The sequence below is a fragment of the Elgaria multicarinata genome, chromosome 7 (genome assembly GCF_023053635.1).
Source record: "Elgaria multicarinata webbii isolate HBS135686 ecotype San Diego chromosome 7, rElgMul1.1.pri, whole genome shotgun sequence".
NCBI lineage: Eukaryota > Metazoa > Chordata > Lepidosauria > Squamata > Anguidae > Elgaria > Elgaria multicarinata.
In genome coordinates, this window is record NC_086177.1 from 94007496 (window position 1) to 94031579 (window position 24084).

Genomic DNA, 24084 nt, shown 5'->3' on the forward strand with positions numbered 1-24084 from the left:
CCAGCTCAAGACATTCTTTCTGCCTGAGGCAGCTTGTGTCATTCCACATACCGAAGCCAACCACAATGGCAGTAGAATCTTACTTCAACATTATCAGTGGGATAGTATCATAGAATCATAGAATAGCAGAGTTGGAAGGAGCCTACAAGGCCATCGAGTCCAACCCCCTGCTCAATGCAAGAATCCGCCTTAAAGCATCCCTGACAGATGGTTGTCCAGCTGCCTCTTGAAGGCTAGTTTAGGGGGTCCTGGATAGACTGTGTGGCACACATAACTTCATCTTCCAATAGAAGGCAATAGTCAGGGGCACAGGAGGAACACACTGGGAGATGGTCACTGTTGCTCTCCAGCATACAGCACCTGAAGCAGTTGCCTCAAGCTGCCTTATCGTAGAGCTAGCTCTGTCCACCATGCAAAAAATCCAGTGCAGACATGGATGGAAATGAAGGGGGGACAAGGATCACACCCACTGTCTTCAGCCTGAACCTTCACATCTTCATCGTTCTATTTGCTTTGGGGCCTATGTGATTTGTACCCCCTTGGGGCATCTATGTAAATGGGAACTTGAATGCATTGAGTCAGGGCTCATCCACACCAAGCCAGATATTCCACTATGAAAGCAGTATATAAAAGGCAGGAGCCACACCAAGCAGGATATAGTGGCATGAAAGTGGTATATGGTATGTGTCAAAGGGCTCCAATAGTGGTCAGTGCACTTCAATACTGCTATAAAGCAGTAGTGTGGCTCCTGGCTTTTATATACCGATTTCATAGTGGAATATCCTGCTTGGTGTAGATGAGCCCTCAGAGATGGAAGCAGCAGCCCTCATCCCCATGCTCCCTTCTTGGGCTTTAATTTGTATAGAATAGAATTAGGGAGGTTAAATGTAACTTTAGGGCCTATATCAAAGAGAGAGAAGTGAAAGCTCCTATGCAGTCCAACAGCACAAGTTTAGACTTTAATCTTCTTCTGTTGCTATAGTGTTCAGGTTTAGGCCTGTAAGATGCTTACAGGGATTCCTGGCAGATGGCCCATATATTTTTAATTCAAAGTTGAACTCTCCCCTGCCCATCATATTTAAAACTTTGTAGTGTAGCTGTTGTGATAAGTATCTCTCCTGCAGGAGTTGAAGTTTGCTTTTATTCTTGTGCCTTCACCGAAGCTCTATCTTCTTATTAAGAAAGTTGCCCTTAATTATAATTATCTCTCTGAAAAAGAAAAATGCAACAGCTGTATCTGTTCTGGGAATGACTCCCCAGACAGTGTAATTATGTTAGATTGGTCAGGAGCTGTCTGTCTAGATTTGAAAGATGCTAAACATCAGTCGTATCTTAATTTCATATGTTTAGAATGGAGCTATAGTGGCTACTGCTGGTGTAGCAGTAAGCAAGCAAAGCTACAGATGTTCTAAGCCACACTCTTGAACTTAGGGGAAACCTGCCAACAATTACATAAAAACAAATTGTATGCTAGTGGCTGGCCAGGGTGTGCATTCACACAGAGAGTGATTCAAAGAGGAAACGTCACATAATTCCATCAAAGTGCACATCCAGTGGAAATCTGATGCACATAGAACTTGATACATGTTTTTTTTCCAGAAAAGCCTGAAAGAGGGTCATTTGTAGGCCCTGCATAAAAATGGGGGGAAAGGAAGAACCATACCCCACAATAGCAGATATACCTTCAGCTTAAAAATGAATTTTGACACACACATATTTAACACATATAATTATTGTGAACTGCCCAGAGTGTTTCAGCTATTTGGCGGTATAGAAATGAACTAACTAGCTAACTAACAGCCTATGATGCTTCAGTTATTAGAAAAGTGTGGAGGGAATATATCTGTAGGTTTCTTGGGATGGGGGTGGGCAACACAGATCCCCAAAAATGGTTAAGGCAGTCCCATCTCATGCAGAAAGATGACATTTTGTATGTAATTGACACTAATGGGGGACTTCTTCCCAATGTAAATAAGTTTCAGAGGAGGGATTTTCCTCAGGAGAGCAGCAGGGTTTAATTCTTTCTCCCTGCCTGCTATAGTTCCAATAATGATCATCCTCCTTGCTGTTGCTATTTCTATTTTTTAAATACCTGTATATTAAATGCAAAAAGTACATTTAACAAGTATATAAATATGCTTAAGGGTATCCAGTTTCCATTTATGCTAATATTTCAGATTGACCATAGAATCTGTTCAGCTTAAGGTCTCACTGTATTCAGTAGAATTCACTCAGAGGCAAGTACATATATATAGGATTGCAGTCAACGTGCTGCAAATTTGGTAAGAATAAGACCGAAAGTTTACATCCCAATAATAATAATAAAATACATCTGTATGAAGTCCCGTTGATTTATTTGGAAATTATTTCATAATGCTGTGAGGTAGATTAGGCTGAGAAAGAGGAATTTGCCCAAGGTCACTCAAAGCGCTACATGACTTGAGTGAGGATTTGAGCTTGAGTCTCTCTATCCCTAATGCAGCACTCTAACCACTACACCAGACTGACTCTTCCACTGATGGTTGAGGCCATGGCAATGAGAAAGACTCTGAAATAATTAATATGTAATAGATGTACTATACCCCCTCCCATTACTAAATTTTCCATGGCCAGTCTATCAGCTCACTGGAACTCTCTTCTTCCTTCCCCAGAAACCTGGGCAGCTTTTCTCTGCTTCTTTAACTAGCCTTCACCATGACTGATTTAGCTCCAGGCAGGGAAGGGGGCTACCCACAACATACATACCTGCCGCCTTTTCAACACCATTTGAGAAGTACTTTCATTCTCAGAAAACAAGCAAGAAGGTAGGTTTCAGAATGACACCTCCTTTTTTGGCAGTTCAAGACTGGATGGTTGTTCTCTGATCTGTCTCAGGTGCTAAGAATGAATGCACTTGCCTAGAGGAACATTTGCCATTTCAAAATCTGAGGCCCGTTGCTCAAAACCCCAAGAAAGTTCTTCTTTCCTTGATTCTAAATCCTTCCTGTGACTCACCTCAGCTTCCATCCTTAGCACCACTCTCCATTTCCCCAAACGTTCTTCCCCTTCCACCCCAGTCCAATCTGCTTACATTCCCAATTGTCACCAATCACTGCTATCTCCATCCTCTCCACACCACTCATTTGTAACTTCCCTGCCTAATTTGGTATACCAACCAAGTCAGTTTTTGCTTCTGTAATGAGTATGTGTGTGTGTGTTGAGAACAAAATCTGTAAAAATAAAGTTTGCATTTTTGAACTAACTTTCAGTTTCAGAAGTTGCAATCCTCTGCTTCATTAAATCTGCTACAAGCACACTATGGCTCAGTTCAGATAACATGTTAGCCAACACAGTGTGAAAACACCACTCAAAGGTTGAGTTTTTAGGGGGTATTTCCCATACAGCATGTTCTAACCCTACCGTTGTGTGACTGTGGGCTACTGTAGAGTTGAATAAAATCTGTCATGATGTTTGATTGACAGTTCCTCTGCTTGGTCCTCCTGGAGGTATCCCATCAGCCATTGTTGCTAAAAAAAAAATCCCAGTGGCTTTCCTAGAGTGGCACTCACTCCTTTACCTGCTCTTTCTAGGCAGCTCTGGCAAGTGGGAAAAGGCAACTCAACACAGTGGAAAACTCCACAGAGCCTGCCAACAACACTTGTGCAGGGACTCTCCTCTGCACAGCATGGATATCCTGCATGGAGTGTTTTCCAAAAAAAACCCAAAACCTCTCCATCATTGTGTGGAGTTTTCCTGCCAGACAACACATTTCTCAACTTGTGTAAAACTCCACTGTGGAGTTCTAAAACCACCGTTGAGAAACGTATTGCCTGAACTGAGCCTTTATCTCTGGTTAAAAGCCCCCTTAGATACGTGCTCATTGTTACACATGAATACATACAAGTTTGAGTGGGCAAGTTAACAAGGCTACTTGGCATGCTACTCAGTTACACTACACCATTTTGTTTTAATGTATTTGCCTTAGTAGTTAGAACGATCAGTCTATGGCCTTAGCTAGACCTACCTGATAATCCAGGATGGAGGAGGGAAGATCTCACATTGTGATTAATGCGAGATCCCTCCTCTATTTACACGTGAGGCACGATGACCCCAGGAAGAGAGGCGTCGCACCCTCCATTTTTTATTTTTAAAGGAAGAGGAGCGCACAAACACACGTGCACTAAAAGTAGGTGCTTTAAAAAAAATAATTTCATTTCCCTGCTCACCCTACCCTACCCCCGATGGGCGCAGCCCAAGACTGTGGAAAAAGCGGGCCCAAAGGGGAGGGCTCTATCCCGGGTCAAGAGAGAGATGAACCCTCCCTGATCCCGGGATCCCCTGTACATTGTATGAACACACAGGGACGATCCCGGGGTTCGCCTCCTGATAAAGCCTGGTCTAGCTAAGGCCTATGAATGATTTTAACAGTGTGCAGAATCATGTTGTTTACTGCCAACCACTCACATAACCAGAGATACCATTGGGTCTAGAATGACAGGGGGGGAAAACTTCTCTGGGAGACATGTGTTAGGCCTTATTTTCAAGCTTATTACACTGCCATTTATCTCAGCCCTAGAAAGAAAGTGTTTGTTATTTGGGTAGACATGGCATTAAAAAACTTCCTTTTATGTCGGAACAGGAAGTAGCTACATGAAGCTACAGACAGAAGCTCAAATGCATTATTGTCTGGACAAACTCTATAACCTCAGTTCTACTTTTAATAGGATTTGGCAAAATCAGTTTCACCAGTCTCCTGAAGTAACACATGAGGATCCTTTGATACAGAGTATTCGTTGCATACATAATCAACATAGCTGTTAGGAGGCCAAACCTCAGTACTATTCTAAAGGGATAAAAAGTATTAACATAATAAATCTAATTAACAAATCTCTGCTAATTAAGTTTTGTAGATCTATTTTTTTCCCTAGCATATGGAGAGGTGCTTTTGCATAACCAAGTACATCAATCTAATTCCACAATATGAATGACAAGCTTGGGATAGAATGCTTCTTCAATCTGCTCTTTGAAATTAGCAATTATTAAATTAGCATTTTAATGCTGTACTTTAATTTATAGTTTGCACTTAGCTAATAGAAGCATTTCCATCTTTATATGTTTACTCTGTTCAGTCATTTAAACATGAATCTTCTTCCATCCAAGGGGGAAAAAATGAACAAAACAAAAACAAGGTCTTTTTCAAGTGTCAGATTAACTCTACACAGCATTGCTGCATAAAAAGCAAATGAAGATTTAGTAATCCGAATGATTAATATCATCTTTTCACTATTTGTGTTATCCCATTAACGGCAGGAATAAATTCTGGTTTTAAAATAATTAAGCTACCGACATGTCTAAACACTTAATAGTGTGAACAATCACTAACAAATCTGAATCTTTTCATTGCAGATAATTAACTCACTTAAGTGGGAGTGGAAGTTATTCTTTGGTATACAACTTTGGTATGAAACTGAAGCAATGCACAGCATCTGGGATCACACTGGGGTTGGGGAACCTGTCACCCTACAGATGTTGTTGGACTCCAACTCCCATAACCTCTGATCATTGGCCATGCTGTTGGGGCTGATGAGAACTGAACTCCAACAAAATCTGTAATAGGGATGGTCAAACTCACAGAGATTGTTGGTTTTTTGAGATCAAGTTCATTCGGCTTGTGCAACCTGAGGATGTGGACAAACTACTTGGACGACTGAGGCTGACTGTTTTCTCTTTAGAAGCTTGTGAAATCTGCCAGAGCTGGTCTGGTTATCTGGACCTCTGATGGACTTCCCCCTGCCCACTTGACTACCTATCAGACCTGTTCACCAGGCTCCTTAGTGAGCCACCATTGTGTGTAAAAAGGGCAGGTTGCGTTTTCTGGAAATCTAATGTTATGTAAATAGTCCATTTATACAACACTATAGTCATAAATGGTTCATTTAAGCTTGTAATGTAGCATAATTAGCCTTTATACGGCTTCCATTTACATAACAGCATATTTCTGGAAAACACAAACCACCTTTTTTTACACAAAATTGCTGCTTGCTAAGGGGACATGCAGCCCCGCAGTGCTCCCTGTACACTTGCTGGTAGGGACTGGAAAACTCATGTGGGGCTCGCCCCACAAGGATGCTGAGACCTGCTTGTCTGGCCCTGTTCCAGGGATCCAGCCCAGACAAGTGCATGGCAAAGTGCAATTTCCAGGGCCTCCAGAAAGTGTGCAATTCCCCTGTCATACCATTAGCATAGACTGGGAAGTGCTCTTTGCCTTCCCTCCACTACACCAATTGTGGCCTTAAAGGCCTTCTTAAAACCCTAACCCTTAAAGGCCCTCTTAATGGAAGGTTTTAAGAGGGCCTGTCAGGCCACAATTGGCATGGGGAGAGGAACGCAATTTCCCCAAGGCTGGAAAAAATGCATATTTTCCCCCTCCACTGTAATGGCACCCGTTCCACTTATTGGCACCTTAAAGGCCCTCATGAGTGCTGCGGGAGGGGGAAAGAAATGCAATTTCCCCATGAGGGCCAGACATGGGGGTGTCTGCTGCTCTTGTGGGCCCTGACAGATTTTTTGCCCCAACGCTACTTGTTGGGCCATCTAGCAGTTCATATGGCACAGCGAGCAGACACAGGCAGCAGTTTGGTGAGTTGTCAGCAAATCTGATCATACCTAAGGCGTGTGTACACCATAGGGTGTAGAGGGAGGGAAGGAGGGGGTTTGTGGCTTCCATGATCCTCCCTCAGTGCTTAGACAGTCATGCGACATCCTGGAAGGATGTCACAGCCACCATTTTATTTTTAACGAGGAAGAAGGAGCACAATTAATTTTTTAAAAAACACCTGACCCTGTTCCCTACCCCCGAACCCCAATGGGCACGGACTGCCACCGGGGAAAGTCCTTGCTCATCCTGGGTTGCCCCTGGGATCCCCTGTGCATCAAGTGGACACACAGGGACAATCCAAGGACTATCCAAGGATAGAGGGCTGGTGTAGACATGCCCCTAGTCTCTGCTAATTTGGGACTGGCCAAGGTCCTGAAAGACCCTGCATAGTCTAATCTTGCCGTTCAGCACACCAAACCTGACTTGACTCCGCTTGACCTGACCTGATTGGATCTGACCAGACATGCCCTGATGGGGTCATGTGTTGACCCTTCTTTCTTGTATGTTTCTTGCAGGTTTCAGCAGTTCTGTGTGTTTTCAACCAAGTTGTTTTCTGTGCATTTTTCTTCAAATACACACATTTTCATACTTTCATGTAATATGCATATTTTCCCCAAGACTAGCTGGCTCAGAAAGCGCACAAAAATCCAGATTTCAGAATGCAACCTTGGCTAGGTTTGCTGAAAAGATTGGGAGGGTGCCAACTGAGTAAATCCATTAAAAAACAACAACTCTGAACTGAGCTAATTTCTCACCCATCTCTAATCTATAGGTCCACAGGTTCTTCACCCTGGGTTATACAATATCCATATAATCTATGACTCGCATACACTAGAATTATTCTGTTGCATATAACTGATTTTAGAATAGGTCTTCAGCTCACTTATCTTAGAGAGATGTCAGGATCAATTCACAATTGCATGCTCACTGCTGACTGAAAAATCAAGTGATGGCATGCATATGTGAAACATCCGTCACAGATGAAGTGTTGATGTCACTTGACATCACCTCAAAATATAATACTTTTCAGTGGAAACAATTGAGCTAAAAATCAATGAATGGTGAGATAGGTAATAACATGTGAAACTGCCTTATATAAGTCATCTAACCCAATATTACCTGTTTTGCCTGGCAGTGGCTCTTCAAGGGCTTAGTCAAGAGTCTTTCCTAGTCCTGCTTATTCAGATCCTTTCAAATTTAGAGATGCCAAGGACTAAATAGGCATGCAAAATTTGAGCCCTACCACTCAACTATAGGTCTGACCCTTTCTGACATGAATCAGCTATCTGTAGTTTTTGTACAGTCACCCTGGCCATAGCTAGACCTAAGGTTTATCCCAGGATCATCCCGGGGTCATTCCTGTTCATGTAAATGACACACAGGATATCCTGGGAGCAGGCAGGAACGACCCTGGGATGATCTCGGGATAAACCCTAGGTCTAGCTAAGGACTTACTTTCTTATAACTCAACAAGTACAAGTCTTTAAAAGTGTAATTGGCTTAGCTCCAGTGACAATGACAACCCTCACTACTGGAGATAATTCACCAGCAGAAGAACCCAGGGAAGCTTTTCTACAGAAACTAATATGGATCTTCAATAGTCCTGGAGATTCTTGTAACTGCAATGTTACACTATTCCATCACAAAATATACTGGATTAACTACTTCTGCTAGTGCTGTGCCCAAAAGAATTGATTATTCCATTTTCAGCATTTCACTGGGGAGTTGGGGGGGGGAATGAAAACTCTTGTCAAAAGAGGCTGGAGAGGTAAGAATTTGAGAATTTTCTCCTTGGGGAAGGGTACAGGATTTCTACATACCTTTTTAAATGTAGGTAGTTTTGAGGGGTCTTCTTTTTTAAAAAATTAAAAAATCACCCATGGCACTTGCAGGAGCCCAGGTGTTCTCCCTGAATGCCTATTAGAGAGGGAGAGGTCACATGGTCTTCAATAGGCTTTCATGAAGAACTGCCAGGGATGGGTGGTTTTTTAAATTAAAAATAGGAAGAAGACCCCTAAACAACTGGATACACTTTTAAAAGATATGTGGAAATACTGCTCTCCTCCCCAGGAGCAAATTCTCCAAAATTCTCCTCCTCCCTGAGAAAGAGGCAGGAACAAAAACCTCTCTTTCGTAGGGAGAGAAAATCTTCCCAAAAATAGGGGGCAGGATTTGCCCCAGTACTAATTTATGCATTCTCCGAAAACTGAATTTATGAAGGAGATAACTGACTCAACTCTTAATATAAGTTTCTTTGGAATTACTTTTTAAAAAGTATTTATTAAGATTCTATTCCAGTATATGACTCTTTAAAACTAGTAGTACATGGAACACTCATCTAGAGTTACACACACACATGATGCTATCACTTGCAAACTATAGATTGGAGAGAATTAAATATAAGATCAATAAATACAGCACAGGTAACTAAATTAATCAGATTTTACAATCCCCATTTCAGAGGTGAAACCAGCATCAACCACAGATGGAAGTGAGACACAGAACCAAGGTGAGTTCATTGTGTAAATTAAAACCTGCCAGAGGTCCCTAGTACTAGACAGCAAGAGAAAGATATGATAAAAAAAGGAATCCAAACCTAAACCATATAATACATGAGTACAAATTGTGCATGTCTGAACATTTGCAAATTTATCTCCTTGTCTCTTTAAAATATGCTCAAGAGAAAAATAATCAGGCCCCTGATTGCGTCTTTTGAAGAGGCAAACAACTAAAAATACACACATGAGCAGTTAAAAATGATCCCCGTAGTATGAATTTTGCTTTCAGGTATCATATTCAAATGAAACAATTCTCATTTGGAGGAGACTTCAGATCATGAACCAGTCAGAAATGGTAAACTGGGTGATCTTTGATACTGTCTGAGAATTTTATTCATGTATGAATATATAAAACCAATGACAACATTTAGAATATACAAGATTCTAAAAAAGGCAGACCCAGCAATTCAGCTATGGGCACTACATGTGGAAGTAGGATACGACCATGCATAGGAAACTATTGGCATAACTAGATGCAAACTATGAGGTTTTCTCTCCAATCCTATAACCGGGGTTATGGACATGGAGCTCTTTTTTAGAAGCTAAAACCTCAGTGGTCTCATATCCAGAAAGCTGGATTCAATCCATCTACAATCTCTTTTGCTCATTAAACAGCTGATCAGTAGGATTTTAGCTTTTAAAAGTGTTCCACATTTGTGCCATACGATTGGGATGAGAATGTAGTGACAAAGTCAATCTAATTAGTAGTCTTCTGTTAATTACACTTTAGAAATCTGTTGGGTTTGCATGTTTTTGTTTTTTGTCTAGCATATGGAGAGATATTTTGCATTATGGAGTACATTAAACTGGTGGTCATAATCACAACTCACCACCTACCACAACTCACCACTACCACAACAGAAATTTCCAACACAGTAATAGCACCTTGCACTCAGTCCTGTTTGAGTAACTAAAGATTCTTAAGGACCAAATTAGATGAAAGATCTATGATCAGACCACCCAGACTCATTTTCTTTATGTAAAAGAAGTCATAGGCTGGGTTCACACAACTCGCTAACTCCCCATGGGTTGTCGTGTTATCTAAATGCAGAGTGATTTCTGAAGGATGAGTAAACGTGTTGTCTGAAGCAACATGTTTCTGCAGGATGGCTTGTTAACCATGCAGTTTGGTTTATTTTATTTTTTCCCTAACAAACCACCTTGAGAAGCCATGGATTGTTGTTGCGTTATTCAGGGTGGTTAACAAGGAACCCTGCGGGAAACACACTGTGTTCAGACAAGATGATAACCCAACCTGCAGAACACATGCTGCGTTCAGACAACATGATAACTCACCCTGAGGAAAACACACTGCATTCAGATGACACGATAACCCACCTTGCAGAAAACACGCTGTGTTCTGACAATATGATAACCCACAGTTCAACAAAAACCCATATTTGGTGGGTTAGCATGTTGTCTGAACCCACCCATCGAGTTCTAACTTTGGATTAGGGGCATTGTGCCATGCTGAATGTATTAGTGTGTTGGGCTGAAGCAGCGGTTCCCAATTTGTCATCCCATTTGCAATTTTGTTTTGGGGGGCATTATTCAACACCGAAAGCTGTTTGTGGGGCCTACAATTGTGGTGAAGGGTGGATCTCTTACCTTTTTTTTTCTTATTTATTTTTAATCCCCAACCCTCCTTTTTTAAATACCACCATTGTTCCTTTCCAGAGTGCCACTATTAAGAAAGAATAGCCATGGTCAGAGCTACAGCACTGCTCCTGTACGGCCACAGTTACCAGAAAAGCCAGGGGTTTAAAAAAGCATTTCTTTAAGGGAAATAGGCATTTTAAAAGAAAGGGGGAAAGGTAAAATCCCCTCCACCACAGTTCCAGGCAACCTCCCCCCCCCACCCAGCAATAATAATAATAATTTCACCCCACCTTCTCCGGGATTTTGCCCATCTACTTCCATTTCATTTCTGGGATTCAGCTGAGAGCCCCCTGCAAATTCACACTCCCAAAGTGAAACAAAAGGCAATCAGCCTGGTGTTAAATCCATACCATTTCCCTGATTTAATGCCCCTGCCCCCAAAGCTGGTACAAACTGCTAAGCATTAAAAAGACAGATACCCATATTGTACCTGTATTTTCTCTCTTCACCACTAATAGCTGCTGAGTAGGAACACTTTAAGTCAAGAAAAGGCAAAGTTGGAAAGCCCTGCACAGATGAAACCAGCAGAGATTTCAAGGACAGGAAAACAATTTACATACAAAAGAGATCCATTGACTCACCATATTGTTGGTGGTTCTGAACCTTCTATTTCCAAATAATCGTATTTCTCTTCCATTTGAAAATCTGTAAATATGAGTGAAATGGTGTCCCCAGGCTCAGCCACAATGGTCCACGTGCAGTCTGCGTTATTGTGGTACTCGTTAGGAAAATTAGGGCTAGAGATGATGCCACTAGATCCCCTCATTGTCCCGCCGCAGGCATCCTCCGCTGTGAAAAAGAACAAAAGAAGCAAGGGGAGAGGAAAGAACATCAGTAAGAAGAAAATATTTCAGGATCGGTGTTCTCTGTTAAAACTAAAACACAATTTCATCTGGAAAAAAAGGTCACCTAAAATCAAGAATGTAAGAATGTATTTCAACAGAAGGAGAAACAGAAAGCAAGGGCTTGTCCATACAGCTTGTTTACTCCAATGTAGCTGCGCATATTCTCATTTTAGGACTCACAAGTCAGCCGTCCGTTCACAATGACATCGTGTTTTAAACTCGATAGTGCGCATATTCACATCAGCGATTTACCACAACTTTTCGATTATATCTGAGTGTGCTCTGCATTATGGTTGTGTGTCACTTGGGGAGTTAACTCACATTTTGACAGGTGGGCGGAGCTTTGAGGGTAGGAGAATGTCATTGGCCAGTTTCCCGCATTCCCACCTATCAGTTGGCTCATTTTTTCATGCTGTTTTTAGGTTGAACTATCTGATCTTACGGAGCTCTGCATAAACAAAGAGGCAGAAACGCGTTGCCATCCTCCTCTGTAGTCTCGTTTCTTTCCCCCCACTCTGGTTTAGCTGTTATATCAATCTGCAGAGCTCTGCATAATAACTATATCACTTCACTTGCCTCCGTAGGATTGTATAGCCCATAATGTGACAATGCGCACCTTTGCATGTATAACTGCAGTACAAAAAAAATTCAGGAAATAAATCGCTGCTGCTGCTGCAGTGTGACACTCTTTACCTACATTCAAATCAACGAAAAATCGGGTTTATATTTAATGAGGAGCAATCCCATTGTCGTATAGACGAGGGCCAAAGCTACTCCATCTGCTCTGCTTGGAGAACAACTCCACTAGGGTCCTCCCTCCCTCAACTATTTCTGATCAAGTGGCCGTTATAAGAACTTTACGAACTGACTTGTTTGTTTTCCTCTTCCCTCCTTTCCTTTTATGTCACGTCTTTTTGATCGTAAGCCTCTGGGCATTTATTTTTATTGATCTCACATAAGCCATCCTGGGAGCTTTTTCAGCTGAAGAACAAAGTAGAAATGCTTAAATAAATAAATTTGCAAAAAGAAAACATATGAGAACCATATGGTCTGATGAAAGTGTAAACACTATTGGGTTGGATTTAAAGGTAATCACAGATGTGTGGGTTTTTTTGTTTTCTCCTCAAGGAAGAGAAATTTTACACCTGGCACAGGAGCGTCCAAAGATGTCTGTGCACAAAAGCAGAAGAAAGACGGATACAGAAGAGCAGGGATGGGCAACCTGCCATTCTTGGCTGTGTTGCCAAACGTATTTGTTGTTATTTTGAAAAGTAGCTGTACCACTACGGAAGTCTACAAGGGTCAAATTTAGGGTGACCATAAGGAAAGGAGGACAGGGCTCCTGTATCTTTCACAGTTATATTGAAAAGGGAATTTCAGCAGGTGTCATTTGTATGCATGCAGCACCTGGTGAAAGTCCTTCTCCATCACAACAGTTAAAGCTGCAGGAGCCCTGGCCTCTTTTGTATCTGGTCATTTTAGGCAGGGCTCCTGCATAACTATTGTGATGAAGAGGGAATTTCACCAGATGCTGCATGCATAAAAATGACACCTGCTGAAATTCCCTTTTCTATACAACTGTTAAAGATACAGAAGCCCCATCCTCCTTTTCATATGGTCACTCTAGTCAAATTTAGTTTGTAAGCTAAATTTGTACCTTGTAGTGCACTGAATATCAGCAGAAACCACTGGGTTTTTTCCCCTGGGGTGCCCTGCAGACTCTGGAGTGTACCGTGTGTGTGTGTCTCTGTGTGTGTATGCGTGCATGCGTGAAAATAGCCCCATAACTGTTACCAACCCCTGTATTTGAGGAATGCATTTACTGTTACGCATTTGCAGAGCACTGTCAGTGGCTATCTTCCTTCTTCACATGATTCTTTCGCACTGATCTTATAGTTTGGATACAACATATTTATATACACTTATACATGCATACACACACACACACAGCCTACACTGATGAGCATTGATGTAATCCTAAATATATTTACTCAGTACATTCTACTAAGTTCACTCCAGTTACTCTCTGGCCTTTGCTAGACCAACCTTAAAATCTGGGCGAGAGGAGGGGAGAGCCCGCGATGCAACTATCGCGGGCTGCCACCCTAGTCTACATGTCAGGTGCGACGAGCTAAAGGAAAGACTCGTCACATCCGCCTTTTTTTTTTAGATTTAAAGGACCGGCTGCACAGGAGCGCACGAACAACGAAAGGTAAGTTGTTGGGTTGTTGTTGTTTTTTAAAAATAGATTTCCTTGCTCCCCCCACTGTAGCCCCGAAGGGCGCAGTGCTCCTGGGGAGCGCTGCACCCCGTGCACAGCTTCTCCCGGCTACGCACGAGTAATTGCGTGGAGCCAGGAAAAGCTGAGGAATGGGCTACGTGCTCGTGGTCTCGGGCTCAGCCCAAGACTGTGGGAAAAATCAGGTTTAAAGGGGTAGGCTATATCCCGGGGCCAGGGAGGGTTGATCCCTCCCTGAGCCCAGGATCCCGTGGTGTGCGTCATCTGGATGCATAGGTGTGATTCCGGGTATCAGCCTGGGATACAGCTTGGTCTTGCAAAGGCCTCTATGGCCTCATCTACACCAAGCAGGATTTAGCACTATGAAAGCGTTATGAAAGCAGTATATAAAAGGCAGGAGCCACACCAAGCAGGATATAGTGGTATGAAAGCAGTATATGGTATGTGTCAATGGGCCCCAACAGTTGTCAGTGCACTTCAATACCGTTATAAAGCTGTAGTATGGCTCCTGCCTTTTATATACTGCTTTCATACTGCAATATCCTGCTTGGTGTAGATAAGGCCTATGTTTTTGTGAGGTTAACATGTGGTGGAGAGGTGGGATCATGCTGTCTGGCTCCACCCTGGAACCTCTGCACATTAGACAAAAAACTGAGGAAGAGCCTCTATGTAAAAACCAGTTTCCTGGCTGTGAGAGCAGCCCATACCTTTCATTTCATTTATTACATTTCTATAACCCCCACCCCTCCCCATAGCCAAAGCACTCTGAGTGATTCACAGAAATCAAAGGAAGGACAGCACTCTACTAACTTGTTCAGATGTTTTGGGACACATTTCTAAATGAGGAAGAAGCCTCTGTGGTTGTGCCAAAAGTTGTAATGATGGCTGCATGCATTCACCATATCTGAATCCGGACAGCTATGTTGTAGATACTCTACAGAACACATGATAGGGCAGTTCCTTATTGAAAGGGTTTACGTTTTAGGTTAAGTACACAGGACAGGATGAAAGAAGAGATAAAAGCCTGATTAAAGTGTTGCAAGGCTGAAAGAAGAAACAGTAATGTAGTTAGAAAAGGGAACCAGGGAAGAGAGCACAGTCATTTTATTTGAGAGAAGTTGAAAGAAGACAGCAAGAAGCAGGTAAATGCTCAGGGCAGACGTTCTGGATGCCAGTTTTCCCAGCATAGAAATACAGTGATGGGAAAAGCTGCACCTGTTGACTATCTTACTGTCATGCAGCTGTTGAAAATACAAGGTTCCTGTCAGAGAAAAATAGGCAGCCACTCCTAGCAGGGATTGGGGAATTAAACGAGTGGGAAAGAAGCAAGGATAATCCATATTATATAGACCCTGAATATACTGTAACTAAAAGCAAGTGTGTAGGTGTGTAGTGAATGGTGTGACAAGAAATAATGTGTGTGTGGGGTGGTGGGGAGAACCCATTATTCCTTGAAGTAATCACATTCCAAATGTTAGCAAGAAGGAGAATTGTTAAGTACTTGCAGGTTTTAGAGGGTTGCAGGGCAGATAAAGAGTGCTTGGCTTTACCTTTTACGTACCTGTTATATGGATCAGATATCTTTTTTGTGTGTGTGCTTTTTACAGAACTTGGCAACCATACCACAATTGCTACACTGGGATACAGGCAGGGAAAGGCAGAAGGGCTGTGGGACTCTTAGGATGTGATATCTGCTCCTCACCAAGAAGCTGCTTCAAAGGGTACCAAAGTTCCATTGGTGTTTTATGAATGGGTGGCCGTGTGTTCTCTTTTACAGACAACTGTCCTCCATCTTGAAGAACTGTCCAATCCAAGTCCAGCTTAAAGATGCAGAACCCTCAGAAGGAAGAGCTAGGCCTTGAAGTTGCCTAGCAACAGCTCCTGGGCAGCAAACTAACCAAGGTACACAGGTCATCTGGTCACAATCTTCCACCCTATGGTGAGATGTAGAGTATTTCTATTTAAATTAATGCTGTGGCAAATCGTGCCGGAAAATTTTGGGAATGTTTTCTTTCCTTGTGAAAGAGGCATTGTTTTTTTCTGTCTCGTTCACAGGGAGGGGAAGAATTTCATCGCTGGGGATGGGAACAGCATTTCCACATACCTTTTAAAAGTATAACTGGTTGTTTAGCAGTCTTCTTTCTATTTTTTTTATTTTTAAAACAACAACACCCCTGGCACTTGGAGGAGCCCAACAGTTCTTCATGAATGCCTATCGAAAGCCAGTTTGGTGTAGTGGCTAGAGTGTTGGACTGGGAGTCCGGAGATCCGGGTTCTAGACCCCACTTGACCACGGAAGCTCACTGGGTGACTTTGGGCCAGGCCAGCCTACCCCGCAGGGTTGTTGTTGTGATGATAAAATTGAGAGCAGGAGGATTATGTAGGCCGCCTTAGATTCCTTGCAGGAAAAAAATGGGATATAAATGTAACAAATAAATGAATAATAAATTAATGTTGGAAACCATGTGACCTCACCCTCTCCAACAGTCATTGAAGAAGTCCTGGGCTCCTGCAATGCTGGAGGTGTTTTTGTTGTTTTAAAATAAAATTAAAAAATAGAAAGAAGACACCTCAAAACTTCCTACACTTGAAAAGGTATGTAGAAAACCTGGCCACCTCCCCAAGGAAAAAATTCCCTGAAATTCTCACCTCTCCCCAGTGTCTTTCATCAGAGTTTTCATTTCCCCCTCTATTCTATGAAAATGGAATAATCAAAAATTATGACACAGCACTAATTTAAATTAAAGTAATTACTTCTAAATTTACATCTATACATATAAATTAGCACCTGCACATTATACACAGATCTGTCTCCTTTTTCTGGGTGACGCATGGCCTCTTCTTTTGTGATTTGCAAGTGATTACCTTAACAGACTACCCATCTTATCAGTCACCAGTCTCATTCAGAAAGTAGCCTTCTCGCTACCCACCATATAAAACAGCAATCCATCAGGGTATCTGATTTGCTCACTGCCTAGGACTGCAAAAAGAAGGCTGTTGTCAAGCGGTGATGGTTGGGTTACATTCGGGCCTTAGCTAGACCTAAAGTTTATCCCGGGATCGTCCCGGGGTCATCCCTGTTCATGTAAATGACACACAGGGGACCCCGGGATAAACTTTAGGTCTAGCTAAGTCCTCGATTAGGTGAGATCAGAAGCTTTACAGGTTTGGTCTACTAATTTTTATTACAATGGAAATTAGGCTGGCCTTCATTTGCCTGCTCCCATCCTCACCTGTGAAATATTATACTCTAATATATGAGTGTTCTGATGAATAGTTTACTATTATTATCTTGAATGTCATGTTCCTAGTACTTTACTGCTCATTCCTCCCCCCGCTTCCCCCCCTTTTTTACACAAGAGTCCTTTTGCCAAATTTGATGAAACTTTTCCCTGAAGTACAATGTATTTGGATCATAATTTTCATCAATGTAACTATAATTGTGTTGGCTAAATATAATATGATGAATAGAAGCAACAAATGACACATACAAGACTTGACTCCAATTACAGAGTCGCTTCCAAACTTCACAACCAAATGTTCACTTAAGCCTTCTCTTTCCACAGTTAAACAAATGTATGAGCTCACATTTTCACATTGTGCACTTCTGTAGCCTTCCTGAAGGTGGATGTCAATAACATAGAGCAGAAATATGGAAACCCATATCATGATGACATCATGTCATGCATTTACTTAACTACACATTAAAGGGAGAAGAGCGTGTGTTGATATATTGTTGCCGTTTTCTGACATGACCGTAATTTTTTAAAATTCATATATTATGTTCCAACGCTATGAACAGAAAACAGAACAGCATCATTATCTAGCATAATGAAAATGTATGTAGGAATGTCCATTCTTTGATTGCTAAGTATTTCCAGCAACACAGTTGCCAAAGTTAGGCACTTTTAAAGATGCAAGCCTACCTTTTATTTGGGAATATGTGATGTGGTGAAAAGGGGAACTGTTCAGTTCAGTGAACTGATGGGGGAACTTTATGGTACTTGAGTTCTATTTGTATGCTGATTGGTCCATGGGGTTCTGAGAGGTTTTTAACAGTTGAAGGGGAGAAAAGAGAAGGGGCAGGTATGACAGTAGGAAGCTGAACTAAGTAGAGCTGGTAGCTGGGGGGAAAGGAATTAGGTGTGTGTGTGTGCTTTATTATTTTACAAGGCTTCGGAAGGATGTGAACTGTTACTATTATTTTATAAGAACATAAAAACATTGGGCCTCTTCAGATGACACTTCATCTGTAGTTAGCGAAACTGTGGTTCTCTGGGGTTAGCACTAACCACAAGCCGTGCTGTCGCACACAACGCTTTGACCCACAGTTAGAGCCACTAATCCTGCTGCAGATGGTCCAACTGTGGTGAGTGAGTGACCAGGGTTTAGCAAAACGCATCACATAGGACACCTTAAACCTTGCTGCTTAACTAAAAGCCTTAACCAGCAGGGTTTAATGTGTCTTCTGAACAGGCCCAGTGATATTTAGTCAGTGTGGCTTAATAGGTGTCAATACCCACATGAACTGGATATGGCAATTTAAATAGCAGCTCTGGTATACTTGAGGGTACAGGGTAATGGAAGAGAACTACCGTATTTCTTCAATTCTAAGACACCATCGATTGTAAGACGCACACTAATTTCAGTACCACCAACAGAAAAAAAGTTTTGATTCTAAGAAATAATAAATGCACTCATGATTCTAAGACACACCCCATTTTTAGAGATATTTGTATGGGAAAAAAGTGTGTTTTAGAATCAAAGAAATACGGTATCTCAAGTGGTGGCAGCAGCTTGGTAATACTAGTGTTAGACCTCTTACTTTCACAGGGTGAGCCATCACATGTGGTGGCTCTAGCAGTGGGATCAAATCTGCCATATATATCATATATGTGGATAGTATCAGGCTGCACATCCTATCGACTTCAATGCCTCACAGAGTCAAATGTATGCTTAAGTCTTCCCCTGAAATCAATGGGATGAAAATTTCATTAACTTCAGCTGAAATATACACTCTCACAGAAGATTCATCAGCTGCAAAGTAGAAGTGTCTCAAGTGCTTATTTGTTACCTAAAATCAATGGTCATGTCCATTCACACACCCACTGTTAGCATCACAGTGGCAAGTTTAACCCCTACCCTCCATGCACTGATACCCTCCAGATACTGAGAGCACAGAAAGGGAAAGCATATGTGTACATCTTGTACATGTGTTGTTTTGTCTAGACGGAATGATTTTTTAAAAAAAATAATTTTAAATACTTAAACATACACATTACATCCTCTCATAAAGAAAAAACAACATACTACATAATATTGAAACGTTGAATACATAATATCTTATCTAAATACATAATCAAACTTAACATAGAAGTGCACCTCCCACCTCGGGATCTCATTCCTGATTCCAGAATCTCATACTTTCTTCTGCTGGTGGTTTCCCACTTCCTTTAGAAAACACAAATATTAGGAACTGTTTCCAAATTCCTTCAAAATCATTTGATTTAGCTATACCTCTTCTCCATTTAATATTACTTGTCAATTTATCATTAATAGCTATATCCCATACTTCTTTATACCATTCTTCAATAGAATATTCCCTTGAATCTTCCAGTTCCTAGCTACAATCAATCTTGCTGCAGTCAGCAAATTCGTTATCAATTCCTTGATTTCCTTTTTACATTTAAAATCTTCAAATAGTGACAGTAATGCAACTTTTGGTGTTCGTTCTATCTTCATTTCCACACTTTCTTCAGTCTCCAAAAACACCATCTTCCAAAATTTTTGAACATAGTTACATTCCCACCACATATGTAAATACGTTCCTTTACCCCCACATCCTCTCCAACAGTTTGCTGACTGCTGATTATTTATCTTATTCAATCTAACCGGAGTTAGGTACCACTAGAGAGAATGATTGATGCATGGAGATTGGAACAAGGCCAAGGGCGGTGGTTCTGGTCCTCCATCTCCCTTCATGCATTGATAGTACTTGATGAGGAGGAGGAGGAGGAGGATCTGAATTTAAAACATCTGTACAAGGCTTAAAGCAGATCACTATGGTGAAAGTATACAATGTGTTCTTTTTTTAAAAAAAATGCTGGAGTTTCTTGATGCCCTGTTGGAAATTTGTCAGCTTAGAAGTAAATATATGTTAGGGTTGCCACCATTTTTATGGACAGTGCCTCTGTAATGGTTACCTATCAAATGGAAATCATCACTAAAGCTTTCCCTAGGGTGACCATATGAAAAGGAAGACAGGGCTCTTGTATCTTTAACAGTTGTACTGAAAATGAAATTTCAGCAGGTGTCATTTGTATATACGGGGAACCTGGTGAAATTTCCTCTTCATTATAACAGATAAAGCTGCAGGTGCCCTGCCCTCTTTTAAATCTGGTCACTCTAGTATAACTGGTGATAAAGAGGGAATTTCACCAGGTTCTCCATATATACAAGACACCTGCTGAAATTTCCTTTTCTCTGCAACTGTTAAAGATACAGGAGCCCTGTCCTCCTTTTCATATGGTCACCCTAAAGGCTTTCCCCATGCATGTTCATGTTTGAAACATTTTGCCCTGTTGATTGCTGCTTGTTCTGTGGGCAAAAACAGAAAAGGAGAAGCATAATGTTTGCACATAAATAGATTCAGTGCTGATTAAGCTTGCATTAAGCAAAATGTGCAAATGCTGTCAGTGCAATGGCACCCTTTCAGCCCACCCATACTGAAAATTACAATATATATTTTAATGTACAGAATTTCATCCATGGTTTATAAGGCATTAGTGGTAATATAAAATATCTACTATGAAAAATCAGGCCTTAACATAGATTGCCTTATTCTACACAGATCGCTACACATCTGCCCCTTATTATCAAGCTAGATTGCCTTGAAAATGGTGGTTTAGATAAGGAAAATCATGGTTTATTTTCCAGATTTCCTCTCCTGGTTCCCTGTCCTTTCCTTCCACATTGATCCACATTTATCACACTTGCATCCCCCATTTCAAGGGGATCATTTTCTGATTAGTACCCTAAGAGATGGTGACTAGTCAAGGGTCACCAAATGAGCTGAAAAATGATTTTAAGCCATATCTCCCTATCCATCACAGCACACTGAATCTAACTACAGTATAGGTTGTAAATTAAATTTACAATAGTATCTGAAAAATTGGAAAAAAAAGAACCATGGAAAGAATGTTCTAAGATCCAGTCTTTTATGTGTTCCATTCTGTATTAGAGTGACTTATATGAGAATTTGTACATGACTTGAAACACAAAAGGGAGTACAGCAGCAACATTTCAGCAGCACACCCACTTATCTCTCTAATCCCATAATAGTTACTTATTATTGTTAAAGAAGCCCCCACATTTATCTCAAGATAAAGAGTCTCAGGTGACAAAATGCTTTCTAGTCTCCTTTCGTTTCTGTTTGGGAGCAATTATTCAGAGAACTTAACATTCAGCTCTCCAGAATGTGATTTCTGATTACCGCTTTCACCCAGAAGCTACAAATAGGACTTGACCTACTCAGGATAGACTTTCAGCCAAATTACAGACATTGCTTGGTCAGCTCTTTTTCCCTGTTCTGCCAAAAAATTATCAGCAGGAGTCCTCTTTCATATGGGAAAGTTCACAGCTATGTACATTCAGAATGAAAAATAGAAGTTACATTGGAAGGGAAAAGAAAATTATCTATATAATTTAAGCAAAGCTCAACAAAATAGAAGGAATTTCATTCAAACATAGAAATATGCTTGAATCATACTTCCAAACTATGAGTATGTAACTGAGTATGGCAACATAAAAAAAAAATCTTAATGCAATAGGTTTTTAAAAGTACAAAATGATTAGGTAGCAATTCATTTACATGTATTATGTTTCTACTCTTTCCTCAAATACAAAAAAAGGAATATGAAAATAGTTTTGAACTGTTTCATAGCTGGTTGTGCTATATGTCTGGTGGTGGCTTTGCCTATGCATTTCCATTACAATATGGGCTATGTGAGTGCATATAAATATAGAGGTGGGTGGATTTTGTTTGTTTGTTTTCGGATTTTTTACCAATGTGCATGCCCTCCTGTCTGCATTGATAAATACTAGGGATGTGCAAAGTGGGTCGTCTCTGCCTTGAAATGCGATCTGGAGCTCTGTAGAGGTGATTCTCTGCCTCAATTTCGGAGCGCCCCCCCCTTTCCTCCTCCTCGTCAAATTACCTGTTGAAGAACTGTTCAGTAGTCGGGTTACCGGTATTAACAGAAATGTTTACAGCTCCCTCATTTTTAAAGCTAAAGAGATAAAACTTGGCACAGAGATAACTCATTAGGAGGGTTTTAGCCCTGCCATGTTTGAAATTGATCAGTTCATGTTTCGATTTGTTAGGAATTTTTAAATGGAAGTTAACAAAAAATGCTTACATCTGCATACATTTTATAGATAAAGAGATGAAACATGGCAAGGAGAGCTTTAGTCATGCCAAGTTTGAATCTGATCCATTCCTGCCTTGATTTTAATTTTCCTACCCTAGCCTTCTCCAACCTGGATGGAGCTCCGTCACCCCTGCACCCAGCCACTGAAATAAAGAGCCTGCCTGTGCCTGACTCAGGTGTAGAAGCTTTCTCACTCTCCATGCCAGCCAGCCAGCCCAGCAGCACTTTCACACTGTGGAAATGTGGATGATTGACTTCTATGAGTCAAAGCAGAAATATCCTCCCTCTCTCCTTTCCTCCCCACCCCCATGGCCAGAATCAGCAGCCAGTTAGTGTTTCCCACTCCCACAAACACTGTGACTGGAGGAGAGCACAATCAGGGACAGCACTGTGGCTATTCCTAAATGGTTAGCCACAGAAGTCAATATCAAAGCTACCCCTCACCCCACTCAGTGTCTTCCAAATACAGAGATATTCAGTTTAGACACACACATAGCAGGATAATTTCGGAGACTTGAGAAGCACCGATTGGGCATGTCTCCGCTCTGGTATTAATTGATGGGTTTGGAAGCAGCCAATCTCTGCTCTGGAAGATTGAATGCTCTGCAAGAGTTTGTGGTTGCCAGATAATTCTGGAGCAGAGTGCACACCCCTAATAAATACTACATACACACACATACACTGATGTGATTGTATAGATGGTTGCAGGGCCAGCACAAAGGCAAAGCATGATTAGGCATCTGCCAAGGGCCCAATAGGGTCCACTGATAAAAGTTCCTTTGACTTACTCCTCCTCTTCGCCATTGCAACCTGCTTGTTCAGCTGCCTCTTGCTCCAGACAACAGTGGTGTTGTGGTAGTGATAATGAGTAAGAGGATGAGAAACAATAGCAGCTGGTGACAATAGCAGTGAGAAAGTAGACTCACTGAGGGCCTTGCTAGACCAGGGGTTAGTGTAGTGCAAGGCGCAGATGACGCACAGGGAATCCTGGCCTCAACCAGGCCTCGAGCCGCCCTGGCACCGCGCTAATGGGAACCGCTTGTAGCGCAGTTCTTCCCGCGGTTCCGGCCTCAGGTCGGGCTGAGGCCGGGACCACGGGCATGTAGCCAGGTCCAACGCTTTCCCCAGCTACTGGATTTACTCCCGAGTAGCCAGGAAAAGCGGCGGACGGTCCGCAGGGCTCCACAGGAGCGCTGCGGCCATCAGGGCTACAGTGGGGACATGGGGTGGGTGGGAAACGGAGGCGGGGCAGATTGGGGGAATCATGGCCCAGGGGACATCGGGGGAGAATTGCAGGTGGGGGGGACATCGGGCGGGGGATCGGAGATTGAGGATGGGTGGGTGGGCGAGGGAAAGAGAACGGGGCCTGGGGGTAGGAGGGGGAAGGAGAAAGGGGCTGGGGGGCGGGCGGGCGGGAGAAGGAGAATTTTTGTGAACCGCCCAGAGAGCTTTGGCTATTGGGCGGTATAAAAATGTAATAAATAAATAAATAAATAAATAAACCTACTTCCCTTCCTGCATCCTGCCATTTTAAAAATAAAAAAATGGCGGCCGCAACGGCTCTCCTCCAGAGTTCGTCATGGCTCATGTCTGAATAAGGGCGACATCTCACGTTATTCATAACGCGAGGTCTCCCTTCCTCTCCTCCGGATTCCCACTGAGGTCTAGCAAGGCCCTGAGAGAAGGGGGGCATTGAGAGTGTCTTGCTCAAGAGTAC

General features: G+C 41.9%; 1 protein-coding gene across 1 annotated transcript in view; it reads right to left on the reverse strand.

The window, feature by feature from the left end:
• Window positions 1–24084, reverse strand: part of CSMD3 (CUB and Sushi multiple domains 3) — a 787235-nt gene that overhangs the window by 496250 nt on the left and 266901 nt on the right. Inside the window, exon 5 of the mRNA XM_063131067.1 lies at window positions 11436–11643. Coding sequence (XP_062987137.1) covers window positions 11436–11643 — 208 coding nt within the window. The remainder of the gene's footprint in view (window positions 1–11435; window positions 11644–24084) is intronic.